The following is a 15,787-nucleotide window of genomic DNA, read 5'->3' on the forward strand; positions in this document are numbered from 1 at the left end:
CCTGCGCTCACTCCTGACAGTAACAGCACCACTGCCACCTACTGTAGTGGATGTGTAATTTCACTTTATTCCAGTGGCAAAAAAACAAACAAAATATGCTCCTTGGGGTCGTATAATAAATGTAATAATAAAATGGTCTGAAAAGTATTTTCTCCTTAGTATTACATATGTACATTGATCAATTGTATTAAACAATTGGTTAAATCATAATTACGTCATCAACAGTACAACTCAATGGGACAATTGTTTTATTGTTAAAAAATGAACGATTTATACATGCACACTTGTACTTATTTATTATTTATTTATTTATTTATTTATTTTTTTCATTTTAATCTACAGTAATTAAAACGTTGTGAGCGATTATTATATGCCTCAAATCCATAAGAATTCGTGCCCCTACTGGCGCTCGCAGTCGTCCCCAGCAACAAGCGTGCGTGTGTGTGCGCGTGCGTGTGCGTATGTGTGTGTTGTGTCTGCTGACATCACTGCTGGAAGTGCCTTGTCACGCGGGGTTAGTAAAAGTTGGGATCGGAGCTCCACGGGGCGAGAGAGACACACAAGTCAGGCCGGCGCAGAGGCAGCGAAACCGGGTTAGAAGCTACCCGACGGTTCGCTAACATTACGAAGACCATTCAAACGCGAGCGGGATACAACTCTTCTGTTTGTATAGAGAAAGAGTACACGGCGAGGGCGACTTTCTCCGAAGTTTAATCGTTTTTTTTTTTTTTTTGCCAAATTAGGAGACTATTTTGGATTTGTAGAAGGAACGAAGAAGGACACTTTGGCGCCGTGGTTCAAGCGCCAAATGAAGCAAAGTTGAAGTTCGGCTCCGGCGTCGCGCCACTCGGTAAATGTTGCGACGTTTACGGAGAGCGTAAACCTGCTTCGACTGTCGAGCGGCGGCCCGGGGGGGTTTCAGTGACTAGTGAGCCGAGCTGTCAAACCCGATGACGACGGCAAACTGCCCCGGTAATGAGGAGCTGGACTTCCGACTCATCTTCGGGGAGGACGGGCAGCAGCAGCAGTTGGGCCCCGCAGGTCAGTGTGCTTGCCCGGTGCCAGCCATGTTCCCCCCCCCATACATGCAGTATGCACAAAACTTTTATTTTTTTAATTTTTATTTATTTATTTATTTTTATTTTTTTAATTTTTTTTAACTTTGCTTCTTTTTGTTACTTCACCGTTTACCTTGTGAATTTAACCTCGTTGGGGACCCGTTGTGCTTGAGAAAGTCAAATGTTTACATATCACTTTTCTATGGCCGCCTGCCAGAGAATAGCAGCAGCTGTCATTAGCCTGACATGCTAACTGGTAATGTAATGGAAGTGTTATTGCTTCAAAAAGTCTATAGCGATTTTTTGCATTGCTGTTTAACGTCTTGTGCTTTGTTTTGATAGTAATATTTACTTGGTAGATTAGAAATATAGCTGTTAAGAAAATCAGGTTTACTGAAGTTAAGTAGTATTCTAAATAATTCTCACATGTAGTGCTCATTACTATTTTCTTAATGTTGTTTGGCATTGTCAATATCTACATATACTGTACAGGATTTAAGTGCATGTTTAAATGCTATAAATTGTGTTATTTACTATTTATAAACATTAAAGTCGAGTTGGGTTGTGTTTCAATCAGTCCAATTTGTACATGTTTCATAACTATTTACGAATGGACATAGAAATGTTTAGTCACATAGTCAAACTGATACCTGTGGGTTTAATCACATTACAAGGGGTCAAAAAACTTCCACGGCTGCTGTCACAAAAGATATACAGTAGTTCAAACCCAACTCAATACTACGAGTTTTCATCCTCATTGTGGGCCAGATGATCAACAAGCAAAGATCCTACTTTATTTGCTTTGTTCAGTGTGTGAGGTGAGCGCTGTGGCAGGACAATTTGTAGCTGCTCACAATGTCAGGAGCATCCAAAAGTTCATGGCAGAGAAGAACATTGCCATGCAGGAGCAGCCTAAATACTTACACACCCTAGTTTTGTGTGATTTCCCCCGTTTTACAAGCGCATAGCGGTCATCAAGGGGACTCATTATGACGTGGATGACATCAAGATGATGGTGGTGTGGAGGATTGCAGAAGAATCCTTTGAGGAGTACATGAAGGCATGGCAGAGAAGGCTAGGAATATGCGTTAAGACTCCAGGGTGATTACTTCAAAGGATAAAACTTGTAGTTTGGATTTGAAACGTTTTTTTGACATCAATCCTGAGACTTTTCTGACATGTATTTGGAAGAAGCGTCAAAATTGTTATTATCATACTGTAAAAACATTAATTAACTAAAAAGGGATTTAAATAAACATTCTTAACTGTGTACAAAGAACTGTTGTATAAATAAAAACCTGACAAAAACTACTATACAGAAAAATTACTTTGTGAGCGTAGCATTCAAAGAAAGCGGATTTGGGGGCACACTGCCAACAGCTAACTTCATGCACCATGCTTTTTATCATTGATTAGTGCCATACGCGTGATAAAAGAAGTCAGTTGCTCTATATTAAACCTTTAAAGCAATACATTGTCTGTCTAAAAACTCTGACGCAGGCTGGTACACAGTAAATTCTGTAGAGTCAATTTGACCCTATTTAGATAGGGACCAAATAGACTTAGTTCTAGAGTAATATTTATACTCAGAAAGAGAATAAAATAAAGAATTGTAAAAAATAAAAAATAAAAGTGACTCAAGGTAGGAACGAGCTCACGACCTTCAGCTTGGGAGACAACTGATCTACTCCTTGAGCCACGCAGCTCATGCTTTCTGCTAGTATATCGTACATGGCCCCCAAAAGTCTTAATAATAAAACCCCAAGTTGCTTTAAAGAGGATGTGAGTAGGTGTAGAATGTTTTGCACAATACATGTCGAATAGTCCCAAATGATGCAAGCTTGCAACTATTTAAAAACGACACATTTGAGCCATACTTTAGTTGTTGTGATATGTATTTGAGTCACAATTGAGTCAAGTCATGTGTTTTCATAGACTGATCAAACTACAGCATCAACGGTTTGAGAGCTTATTTTTTACTCTGTTCATCCACGCTGTGTTTTAGATGCTTATTGGTTGTGTCTGACTCAAAACCAGCAGAACCAATGAATGCTCCCACTGTGTATTTCTTAAACTTTGGAATATATTCATGGAACTGCTGCAAGCCTAAATCCGTTTTTCCCTGGTTAGAATGGTTTGAACTGCCGATGGCTCGAGGGGGAAAATAAATTAACCACTTTGAATTAGTGCTGTAGTAAGAAAAGTGAGTTGAACTGTGCTTAGATGGCCTGACTTGGCCCAAAAATTGGAGGGGGGTGGGGGTGTCCTGTCTAAATGAATAAGCGGAGCGTAAAAGCAGGATCACAGTAAGAGGGAGTGCCACAGTGTTTTTTTCCTTTCTCTGAAGGCAACACTCATGTCACGGCTTGTTTTTTTTTTGTTTTTTTTTGTAGCAAGCTGGCGAACTTCTACTTTTTTTTCGAACAGGTTTCTACAAAGCGCTGTTTTGTTCCGTCGACTGTTGCGGACTGGATTTGGGCTGATGTCTTTTTACAATTTGGAATTTCAGTCTTGTAAAAATATTGAGGTTGCACTCCCAGAAGCAAAAAATAACAAACGCTTTGTTGCACTAGTTTTGTTAATAAAAAGTATTCTGTATCAAGTATTTGCTTACCTAAACCTGCAAAATTGAGCACTACCTGTTCTATGATGCTGTTTGTTGGTTCAAAACAACATTTCTCACTGAAGTCAACGACTGTATATTTGTTATACTTAGTTCCAGAGTCCGAATTGTCATAAAATCATGTATTAGCTGCACAGGCAATCTTTAACTAACAGTAACCTTATTAATAGTCAAACAAGTGGAAGCTGTAGTTTACCATCTATTATTAACTGTTAAAAGCCATACAAAATTCTAAACACAAAAAAATCAACCAATCCAGTCAGTGGATAGTGTGAGAAGCTAACATAACAGTCCACATCTTTACTCCCATTTCTTTTGAAATCGCACAAACAGACAAACAGGTGTCAAAAGCACTGCAGCAGTCAAAAATTATCCAAATCGAAATCCTTTGTTCAGAAAAAAAAAAAGCTCAATGAAGGTTGAGGGTCCTATAAAGCCAATGGGAATAGAAAAAAAAATAAACCAGTACCACCATACATGACTTAAGAGAAAACTACAGGCTACTGGCGGTCATCTCCATCTACTGTGACATGAAACACTGACAAACACTTGACAAATGTACTGTACTTGGAAACTTTCTGCTAAATGTGTAACTTCAGGTACACATCCTCCTTCTCTTAGCTCCTTGTTTCAAAACATGTGTCACATCCATAAAGCGGCAAAACACCCGCGGAGTTAATCCTTTGACTCTGGCTGACATGAGGTTGAATGAGGTTTTCTCTTATTTGCTAAGGAAGTTACTTATAGGGCCTACAGTAATCTCAACTCTCAGTTTTTATGCCTTTCTACTTGCATAAGTAAACACAAGACGTTAATATTAATTAAAATCTGAGTAATAGTGTGCATTTCTGTACAATGCCAGAAGCCTCTGCTTTGCTTTTTCCATCCTGCTCCTCCTTGTCTAATTATACGTCTTTCTACCTTTTCTTTATCATGCTCTTTGTGTGTCTTTGTTGCTCAGGAAACGACGTACGAGGCTAAATTGAAATATGTCAGCGCTATTATTTAGATTCTCAAGCAAATTCTACTGGTCGGGATTTTCCCAGAAATTGCATGGGAATGGGCTGAATAGAGCCGCCCTTGAACCATACTAATTAGAACTTTGCTGTAGGTACAAGTAGGAACATATTTTTTTTATGGAGAAAACAATTGAAGGGAAAGACAAAATAGTAGGATTTATTGTGTTGCCCAAAATAATTATATGGTGGATGATTGCAGAAGCAGTGTAATTTATCTATTGGAAACTGTGAGTGGTAGATATGCGTTATCTATCTGTAAATTGGAATTAAGTTGGCCGTGTGCAGAGAGACATTTGATTCATGCTAGAAAAGTGGTGGTTTTAACAGCTATTGTAGGCTGCAATTAAAAACTGGGGGATATTGTCAATGAACATTGTCTTTGATCTCTCACTCACCTTGTCTACATTGCTCTTTTTTTGGTTGTCATTCCATATAGCTACATAGGGCTGAATTACGTTTCATATCGATATCTAGATATGAACATTCAAGATGTTAGTATTGTAAAAAAACAAACTCTAAACCAAGCTGAGGTGTAGTGCAGGTCGTGCTTAGCTTAAAAAATTGCAACAAAACAAGGGCGCAAACAAACACGTTATGTTCCGTCACATGAAGTAACAGGAGACAACAGTGTTTTTAGTACATCGAGTAACACTGAACAAGAATTTTGACAGTTCCTGTTTGAAGACAACATGATTAACAAACGAGTTTTCCTAGTAAAGACTCTGTAGAAGTTGCAATGTAATGCTAATGCCCCAAGGCATGCACTGAAGACTATAAGGTATTACGCTGCTGTTTCACCTTCCACCAGTTGCAACACAATATATTTATTCATTGTTAAAGCAGAGGTACAGTAACAAAATGTATTTCTACTTCATTTATGGTTGACTTCATGTAATGTTGATGACTTACGGTGAGTTATAATCAATAAAACTGCACTTTCCACATTGTTTTGTATCTTAAATCTTCGGTTAGCTTAACAATTAGCATAATTTCACCATATTTCCTTGTCATTCGCCGCCATGAAAGCGTGTGGTGTGTATGAGTTTGATGTTTAGTTTAGTCTACTTATTTATGTATTTATTTGTCTTTTTACGCACTACTTCTTATTTGTTCTCTGATGTATAATGTATGTACTTGTAAAAAAAAAAAAAAAAAAAAAACTGTATTCGCACTTCAAAATGTTTGCTTTGTTCTTGTTTACTGCAAAACTGATGTTTATGTACAGCACTTTGTATACAGCAACGCCTGTTCTTAAAGCGCTTTATAAATAAATAAAGTTGAGTTGAGTTGAGTTGAGTTGAGTAGTATATATACTGTAGATGCCAGCAGTTCATTTGGTATTGCTCCACTTTGTCTAGTACCGCTCAGTGACAAAAAGTGGAGTTAATCTGCTGTAGTCATGGGATGGACTAGGACCTATTGAGATGGGTTGAATGCTAGCATGTGAACAGTTGGGGTATGCAAACATAGTAAGATGGAAATCAAAGTACAGAAAGCAACAGATTTGATTGATAAGGATTTTACTTTGTGCCCTGTGGTTAAATGCTATTTCAAATAACAATTTGAAACAGTTGACATGCTGACACAACTCAAGATAACGACACAGAAAATTTCCACGAAAATATTGATTGAATTAAGTGATTGCTCTAGATTTTGGCATTTTCTGTTATTGACTTCTGAACCGATTCCCTCGCAGTCCTCCTCATTCGGGGGAAAGACTGAATGACTGAAATTACATCGCTCTCATGTTGAACTATTTTGAGCTCCCAAAAGAGAGCGGCACAGGGCAGACAGCAGTTTCTTGTGACTCGATCATAGTCAGTGCGTGTGGATCTGTCTCGTCCTAGCACGTCTGTAGCCTTTTTTTTTCTTACTGCTAGGACACTTCATGAATTTAACGAGGATAGGTGTAGAACAATGCTGTGCGCCACATCTCCAGGTGAGTGTCGGCACTCCCAGACTACAGCCAGGTGTGTGTGTGTGTGTGTGTGTGTGTGTGTGTGTGTGTGTGTGTGTGTGTGTGTGTGTGTGTTTATGTAGACTTAAAGGTTGAGGGGTGGTAGCAATGACTCAACCCGTGCAAGTACGAGCTCATGAGGTCTGTCAGAGATAGTTATCTTTTCCTAAAAGGCCAGAAGACACAAATGGTACCTGAGTTCTTTAGCGACAGGTCTAGAAATTTTGTTCACCGTCCCTGCAATGGATGAGTTATGAGATAAACTACAATCCATTTTTGTTAATCTACCAGCAATTTGGAATTTTATGATGCTCCTGTAGGGCATAATGTTAAAATCTATTACAGTTGTTGATAGTTATCAAGTTTGTAAACTTGTCCACCACATTTTAGACCACACATTTAGAATTTCACTACAACTCTTTGTAATTTTCTTTTTCACTAGCCCCAGGTATTCTCTATACCACAAATTTACAAGTTCTTAACCAGACAAACCAGACATCCATCACTCTCTCTATATGAGTTTAGACTGTCTCCACAACTCTACTATAAATGTTAAATTTCCCCGCCACTTTTGCCACCAAAATTGTATAATTTCTCCACTCTCATTTGAAATGGAGAGATGAAGATGTTTCTAACAGCCATGAAGTGCCATTTTTCCAAATGACCATGACCCAAATGACTGAGAATCTGCCCAGATTAAATAATTGGATTTACACTTGTAGTTTAAAGACAATTCATGAGACTGCATGAATTTTAAAAGCGACTTTAAGTCACCACCACCTTGTAATCTGCATGAAAATGTAAGGCAAAGCGGTCGGAGGTCAGACAGTCATGTAAGAGGTCAACATGTGGGAGCAGACCACCACGTGGGTGCCCCCTAACCTGACTGAACTTCGGGGGTCCCAGCACCCCGTGTGATGAATGAGACGTTTGTTTCCCCGGGGGCGAGGCATGACTAACTATGTGAGGCATCTGTCTAGTTTAAATTTAGTGTAACTGAAGCTACTGCTGGCTGTGCTGTATCAACATATCAGAGGCTGCATTACACCAGAGAGAAAGCTGTTTAACTCCTGGATCTCATTTCATTTGTTTCTTTCTCCCCACTGCTCCCTTTGTACTGTGGAGCACAGAGATTACAGTTGTTTGAATCGGAATTATTTTCAGAAACACCTTTAAGTTACCAGAATACCAATACCAGTTGGTATTGTCATCTTTACCACCAGTCTCTAAAGATTGGCCAATGTGGGGATTGTTTCCCTTGAGAATAAAATTGTTGAGTATCCATAATAAGTGTAAATTTCCATGTGTGCTGCACCAGTAAGATCATCACAGGATGATTTTCCACATTCCAACTGCGGCCTATAAGGTTGTATGTTATGACTACATGGGTCATAACCGGAATGTGGACCCATGTGGACTCTGACAGCTGGGCAAAAAGGGCATTTCGCGCCAACTCTGAATAGAGTTCCAATCATACGCACCACCTTTTACTCCTCTGATCGTCATAAACAGTATCCAGCTTCCCAACATCCGTCCTTTGAAGATTCCCGTTCAACGACTGTGCTCTTCCTATTTGGAGCAAAGTATGCTGTTTATCGTGTATGCCAACCTTACAGGTGAATCTGACATGCTTGCCTTGTATAGAAGTGACTGGGTATATTAGTTGTGGCACATTGCAAGATTTTACAAGATATTATAAGTCTTGATAAGAAGCTTTCTTAGCCTTTTTTCCCCCCAGAAAAACAAATTAATGTATCTTTAAGACAATTGTGTGTCAACAGGATCTTTGTGGGTATTTAGTTCAGGTTGTCGTTTGGCACCATATCTTTATCCCATAATGTTATCTCGGCATGAGATTGTTAATTAGGAGCCTAATTTAGCTGCCAGCGTATGTTAATGTTGGCTTAGGGTGAGCCTCTGTTGGCTAGTGAATTCTCTGTGACAGCACAGGAAGGCATTATGAAGTAACTCTCACATAAACATTGCATAACATGCAAACACACGACTAGTGATAATTAAACAGAAACCAACAAATTAAGATTTATGTATCTAATTCACGCAGACCAACCTGCCACCACTATCAGATTTTCATTTGTATACACTCAGTACAGGGAACCCCAGTAGGCTTGGCACAAACCCAGTCAGGAAGGTTTTAAGCCACAGGTGATGGCAAACCTTTGTAACACGTATGTATGTGCGTCACAAGCTCCCATTTTAGAAAAGTAGGCCGCCAGCCAGCCCACGAGAGCTAAAAAAACAAAGCTTTAAAAGAATATAGGGTAGGCGACTTGTTACTTAATGATTGTGAATGAATGACCTAATAAAAGTAATTGTATCATCTAAAAATCATTGTTATGATAAAAGTTTGTGTTCCAATGAGCTATACATCTGAATTTGGAATGGTATCAGGCACATTTTTTTTAATTTCTATTGTTTAACGTGTGTGCCATGTACTCAATTAGCCTTGCTGTGACAATGGAGTATGAAACACCTACTTACCGAGAAGGGTCTTCTCTGACCTGAAAGGACAAAAGTTCGAGAAATGAAAGAATCTGAATGTGCTGAACTCCTGTCAGTGTTGTGTTAAGAATTATGCTCTTTTCAAAATTTTGGGAAAGTGGCTAAAATTCACCTCAGGCCACAAACTCAGCAGAATCATACCCACTCACTAAGAGGAAACATATAATTGAAGAGACAATTATGATTGTGATTGTTTCTCTGTGAGAGTCAGGGTTAGTGGCATAATTCTGCCGTGAGCTGTTGCCCAGCAGCTCCTGACGTAGGTTGAAAGAGGAGAACAGGGCCAGTGGTCAGAATACAAAGCCTTTTGTACACATGGGGTGTAAGCAGATCTGGTTCTAATCAAGTTGCGTGCCCACCATAAAGGGAACCTGGGGTTAGGTTACCTCGAGCTCCTGTGCCACATGGTTTTGTGGCAAATGCGTAATCCAAGACTGTGATATGTCTTGGCGCATGAACATGCGTGCAAAATGGCTTTTTACAGAGGAACTCTTTTTAATGTTTAAAACTGAATACAGAACATGTGCATTGGTGTTAATTGTTCACTCTGGGCATGTGCACGTTCGTATCAGTTAAACAGTAGTCTCTGATCAGTAGTAGCTAGTAGTTTTGTGCTCATACTTCAAAGTGAACACTTCTTATTTAACATCTCTTAAAGTGAATTGCCACTTAAATGTGTCATTTGCAACTACAAGATACAAATTCAACAAATATACTTAATCTCAGAATTTGGATCTTAATAATTCAAGGTTTAACTAAATGCATTAGTGTTGTCTGAAAGTGGGGCTTACAGCATTAACCTGAATCTGCTCAGGGAGAGACTAACCCTACTTCTCTGTTGTTAACTGGACTTTCTCAGAATGTGGGCTTGTATGTCACTGCCGGTCACAGGACCCTGACACACTTTGTGTGAGGATGATGAGGAGGAGGAGGAGGGAGCAACAGAGTCCCTGCGCCTTATCTCCAAGCAAGAATCTTCAGACAGTCTGTTACAATTACTCCAAGGCTTAGTGAACTTTTTAACAATAAACCCAAATGGATGTCAGCGTCACCAACAAGGTTTCCCCGTTGTTATGGTCACTTTGTGGTATGTCACAAACATTGTGCTTCAATGAAATGGCATGGTTAGGCTATTAATAACTGAGGTACAGCAAAGCCTCTTAGAGATCTTTATTTAAACGGATTGGCTGTGATGTATGGACACTTGAGGAGTGTGTGACGCACTGGGTTTTCAAGAACTGTATAGGGGATTTACATCTAAAGCCATTGATTTAAAAAAAAAAAAGGTACGTTTCCCATTTCTTCTCTGTGACCTACTCTCCTAAGGTGAATAGGCTTTGACAAGGGGTTTCCCCATCACCCGCTACTTTCCCCACTCTGGAGGTTTAAGGTCACGGGCTAATAATATCTGGGACCAGGTAGCATGACCGTCCCCCGTATGACCCTCAACTTTTGACGGCTGAAAATATGTCTTAAGTAGAAAAGCAGATGGACTTGATGACATTTGACTTTGGCCGCTTGTCTTCAAGTGTAACGCTATCGTGAAAAGAGCGCGACAGTTTCATGGCAATTAATAAAAAGTTGAATTTGAATTGATAATTTATAGGTTATGGCACTTAACTGTTGGACGAAGACAGCAAAATGTTTTCGTAATCTTGCATCTGACTACAGTGCTAAAAAGACAGACCTTAAAAGGTGACTGCTCTCGTTTCTACCACCAAGCCAACACAGACGGCTTTCAGACTCTTCTATAGCATGGTTTTGGCAAATTATCCTATTCTCTGGCCTGGCTGCTGTCCGACAGAACTATAGTCATAAAGTGCCTATGGTACCATCTTGTGACCATTGGTGTACATCAGAGTTTCTCAAAATGTACTCATCATGGTGGTGCATTACTAGACTTCTAATCACAAATAACGTATGACTTAAAAAACTCTGTAAGAAAAATCTAGTTTGATGCAGTTTTTGTGACTGCGTTCACCTTCACCTTATTAATGCCCTTTATTTAACAGACTTGGGTAGTTATACACTGTTACTCTTTACGTTGTCTGACCTTTGTTTCACTCACTGTTTCCCTCACATAATGTCTCCAGTCCCATGCTGCCACTATGAAATTTGCAACTTTTTCTTTTCCACACAGCCTCTTCCGCTTGCCTCAGTTGTGTGTGTGTCTGTGCGTACATGATGCCTGTGTGTCGTCTGTCAGTCAGATGCTGTTGTCAGAGGAGCCCATGCTCAGTCTTGTGACAGGCAGCCTGGAAGCTGAGCAGCTCTAAATATAAAGCTTGCTGCGGCTCCTGCTGTTGCTGTTGTTAGGAAGAGAGTGTACGGAGGTCAGCCTGCCTCTCTAACCGTTAGCCCCAATATCTGATTTGACAGACTTTACTACAAACTGAAGAATGTTCGAAGTTAATCACAAAGTTAGAGCGCAGCCCAGTGTGTCATTTTTGCTCTTTTATGCAGAACATAATCTCTAATTCCCTGGAATTAAGGGAAGTATTGTGAAATGATTTCACAATATTATGTGACTGTTATACATGTATTTAATATGTTCTGCATGCATTTTGTAGGTTAAGCAAAATACTTGTATAGCCCACCCGTTACTACCTGACAGTCTCAAAGCTGCGTTTCACCTATGCCACCTATGTCTGGTTTGTTAGAAGTGTAACTGGAAAAACTACGTTACAGATATCCACAAAAACTTTGTTGAAGTGTGTGCCAAGAGCAAAGGAAGAAACCATTACAATTTTTTGTATGTCCTCTTTCAAGAATAAAAGCACAAAGGCTTGAGGTATTGTTTATTGAAGAGCTGTAGGATGATTTGTTAGTCAGAAAACTACACAGTCTATATCCACAGAACCTGTTTATGTATGCTGCACATGTGCCAAGGAAGATACTGTTGAAGTGAATCTAAGGAAAAATGTGGACAAGGCAGTTTATTAATCAATTCAGTTCTTCACTTTTGCAAGAACCTATTTTCCTCTACTACTTCTACTTTCCTGTGTACTTTGAGTCATGGTCAATCCATTTCCGTCGCCCAGAATCAAATATGGTCTGGCCTGGTCATCCATCCTTCATGAACCCAGAAATCTGCTAACAAACGGACAGAAACGAGCACGAGCTAAACGTTTCAGCGACCTGGTCGAGGTCTGCGTTTGACTGAGTGCCATTCTGTTTTATCATACTCAATGACCGAGATGACACCTTTTCCTTCAGTTGTTTGGCACTCAAACACAATACCATGTGTTGATCTGTAATTATCATCTGCAATTTAGTGCCTGAAATTTACAAATGCCTCTGTGGTCTTGTGCCTAATCTGCTTTTTCATGTTCTATTTCTCTTATGTACAGTATTGCAGTTGCCACTAACTACTAGGGAAGAAAATACGATTATGTAGTGTTATTATTTGGACTAGGTGGCTCGCCATTTGGCATGCGAGACATTTTGCGGCGGGGGCAGTGGGGAAACACTCCCAATAGTTGCTGCAGAGTGCATCCAGTGGAAAGTTTATCAATAACCACTAACCTAGTGGAGCCAATGTGGACAATGTGCTCTTGTCTATTTGTTTGTTTTAGTGTGTGTGTGTGTGTGTGCGTGTGTGTATTTGTGAATGTTTGTGTACATGCTGCCTGTGCTGAATGACTTTGGGTATAAATAGCCTGCCAGTGCTGTGTGATGACAGCTGACAGCACGCACCACTGTGTGAATTTGTTTCCTGAGTAGTGTTGTTCATCAGTTAGCCCTCTTGAAACAATGCCTGTATGGCAGACTGTATGTGGTAATATGCTTCCATTTATTTGGATACACTAGTCTAGAGATTCTCTGACCCATTTGGTCAAAAGAAGTGGAAGCGGAGTGAGTTACTGTTAGAAAAACTGCAGTATCAAGAGAATATCAAATAATTGTTTCAGAGTGCAGTGGAACCGGTAAGATCTTAATCAGTTCCGCCAGTTTGTTTGGATTTGGAGATAATTTTCCCTGTGGGAAATCATTAAATAAAAATAATCTATTCCAGGATTGGACAAAATTGTGGTCAATTAACAACATAAAATCTTTAGTAACTCTACAAGTAATTTTACTTGTATTTTTTACAGTAGCAGTTAAGAGTTACCAGTCATATAGAGGTTCAAAAAGTTTGCCACCATTAATGCGAACACATAAAAAACATTCGAAAGAATGATACTCCTTGTCATGAATCTAACTTTTTTGGTTGGTGACTTACACATAACAGCTTTGAACTTTTAAAGAGCACTCACTGGTCTTATTGGTGCCATAAAAGCAAACGCTGCGAGCAGGGTTCGAACCTGCGCGGGAAAATCCCATTGGATTTCGAGTCCAACGCCTTAACCTCTCGGCCATCGCAGCTCGGATGTGGAGTTCATACATCAGGATACTGATATAAGGGTGCAAACATTGATCTACAGCCTTGAAGTTGGAGTGCAACTTGTGTACTGTGCAGCAGGACGATCATTTATTTTTTGGTGTACAAAACAAGAAAATGTTTACATATTTAAAAATATTAAGACCAATTAAAAAATATAAACTCTATAATTATCTAAATTCCTTGTGGACCAAACAGAATTAATAATATATATTCATTTATTTATTTTGGCAAAAACTTGAAGTTGTAGTGCAGCCTGTGCACTGTGCAGTAGGACGATCATTTATTTTTGGTACAAAACAAGAAAATGTTTAAACGTTAAAAAAAAAAATATATATATATATATATATTAAGACAAATAAAATTATTTGAAACACGATAATTATGCAAGTTCCTTTTGGATGAAACTCAATTTTATTAAATTAGTTATCTTAAAATTTCAAAAAGGTGCAAATGTATAAATTTAAACAACTCAAAAATTAGTATTAATAATATTTTTTACGATGATGCTAATCTTGTAATTGTGGAGTGTAATAATTGAAATTGTAACTGAATTTCGATTAATTGCCCAGCCCTATCTCCCGCTCATCCGCAAGCCTAATGAGGAGAAGCACGATTAAAAATGAGACGCTCAAATCCACTTTGATAAGTATGACTATAAGACCATATGTTAATATTTCATTTGATGTCTCCTCTCAGATCTGGAGCCAGATGACAACACGTCGTTCTACATCCTAAACGTGGGGCAGCCCCCGTCAGTGGTCACGAATCACCAGTCAATCAGCGTCCCCCGTCATGGCATGCAGTCACACTCCCCGATCATCAGCACTTCGCCTCGCCTTCAGTCACACAAACAAGGACCCCTGCACCTGACTTACGAGGCACAAGACTCTAAGTATGGCACCTCCCCCTTGTTCCATTCTGCCCCAGTGGAGGCACCAAAAGCCTTCGAGTGCCCCAGTATCCAGATTACCTCCATTTCTCCGAGCTGCCAGCAGGAGATGGATGCCAGTGAACAAGATCTGAGGGAAAATGGCCCTGATCGGGACTACCGCAGCGAGAGGCCTCTGTCCAGAGACCACCTGTATTTGCCTCTTGAGCACTTGTACCGGGACTCCTCCCTCAGCCCGAGCCCAGGCAGCAGCGCCTCATCCAGGAGCTGGTTTTCGGACGCCTCTTCCTGCGAATCATTTTCTCACGTCTACGACGACGTTGATGCTGAGCTCAATGAGGCCGCCGCACGCTTCACCCTGGGCTCACCGCTCACGTCCCCGGGCTGCGCCTCCCCTCAAACGGGTGTCGGCAATCTGGAGGAGCAGCCGCAGTGGCAGCACCCTCACCCCTCCTTCGTCCAGCACTCCCACTCCGTCACGCTGTCACCTCGACAGTCCCCCTGCCACTCACCGCGCACCAGTGTCACCGATGAGAACTGGCTCAGTCCACGGCCACCTTCTCGGCCTTCGTCGCGTCCCACCTCGCCCTGCGGCAAGAGGCGCCACTCCAGTGCCGACATCTGCTATCCTGGCTCCGTGTCGCCACATCACTCGCCCTCACCTACGCCGGGACCTTCACCTCGGGGCAGTGTGACAGAGGACACCTGGGCTGGCAGTCCCTCTATAGGAATGCCACCGTTCCAGTGCTGCCAATCCGAGGCAGACATCCCATCCAAGACAAGGAAAACCTCACAAGACACAACAGCTATGCAGCCCTCAGCAAAAGGAGAGTTGGGAATCGATGACACAGGAAATATGTCTCCTAATCTAGACTCTCCCTCAGAAGAGGCTCTCCACAGCCTCAAGAAGGATGGGCCTGGGGAACAATTCCTTTCCGTGCCCTCCCATATTTCATGGAATAAACCCAAGCTTGGACACACACCTATATTCAGGTAATTTACTTCATGTTACGCTATAAAGCCAAACGTAACATTAAATACAAGACATTTTGAGCCCTCTATTTAATGAGTACAATATTTTTTTCCCATTGAAACCCTGATGTATATGCTCTGATACATGCATTGCACAGATAATCCATTAGAGGGCAGTATTACTCAGGTGATGGCTTTTCAAGGGCCTTGCAAGATCACCTTAATTGAGAAAGGAGAGACACCTATATTTATTAATAGGGGGAAATGTTCTTTCTGATTTTTGGAAATACTAATATGTTTGATATGTCTGTTTATTATTATATTTTTGACAGTTATAAATGTACGAATAATATCAAATATGACAC

The 15,787-nt window shown here is 40.4% G+C and overlaps 1 protein-coding gene and 1 non-coding gene across 2 annotated transcripts in view; one reads left to right on the forward strand and one right to left on the reverse strand.

The window, feature by feature from the left end:
* Positions 1-502: 502 nt before the first annotated feature.
* nfatc3a (nuclear factor of activated T cells 3a) overlaps positions 503-15,787 on the forward strand; it is a 54,537-nt gene continuing 39,252 nt past the window's right edge. Inside the window, exons 1-2 of the mRNA XM_077519852.1 lie at positions 503-1,041; positions 14,258-15,443. Coding sequence (XP_077375978.1) covers positions 951-1,041; positions 14,258-15,443 — 1,277 coding nt within the window. The 5' untranslated portion in view covers positions 503-950. The remainder of the gene's footprint in view (positions 1,042-14,257; positions 15,444-15,787) is intronic.
* trnas-cga (transfer RNA serine (anticodon CGA)) lies at positions 13,461-13,542 on the reverse strand. The gene has a single exon. It is a non-coding gene; the product is annotated as a tRNA-Ser (tRNA).

The sequence above is a fragment of the Festucalex cinctus genome, chromosome 4, assembly GCF_051991245.1.
Source record: "Festucalex cinctus isolate MCC-2025b chromosome 4, RoL_Fcin_1.0, whole genome shotgun sequence".
NCBI lineage: Eukaryota > Metazoa > Chordata > Actinopteri > Syngnathiformes > Syngnathidae > Festucalex > Festucalex cinctus.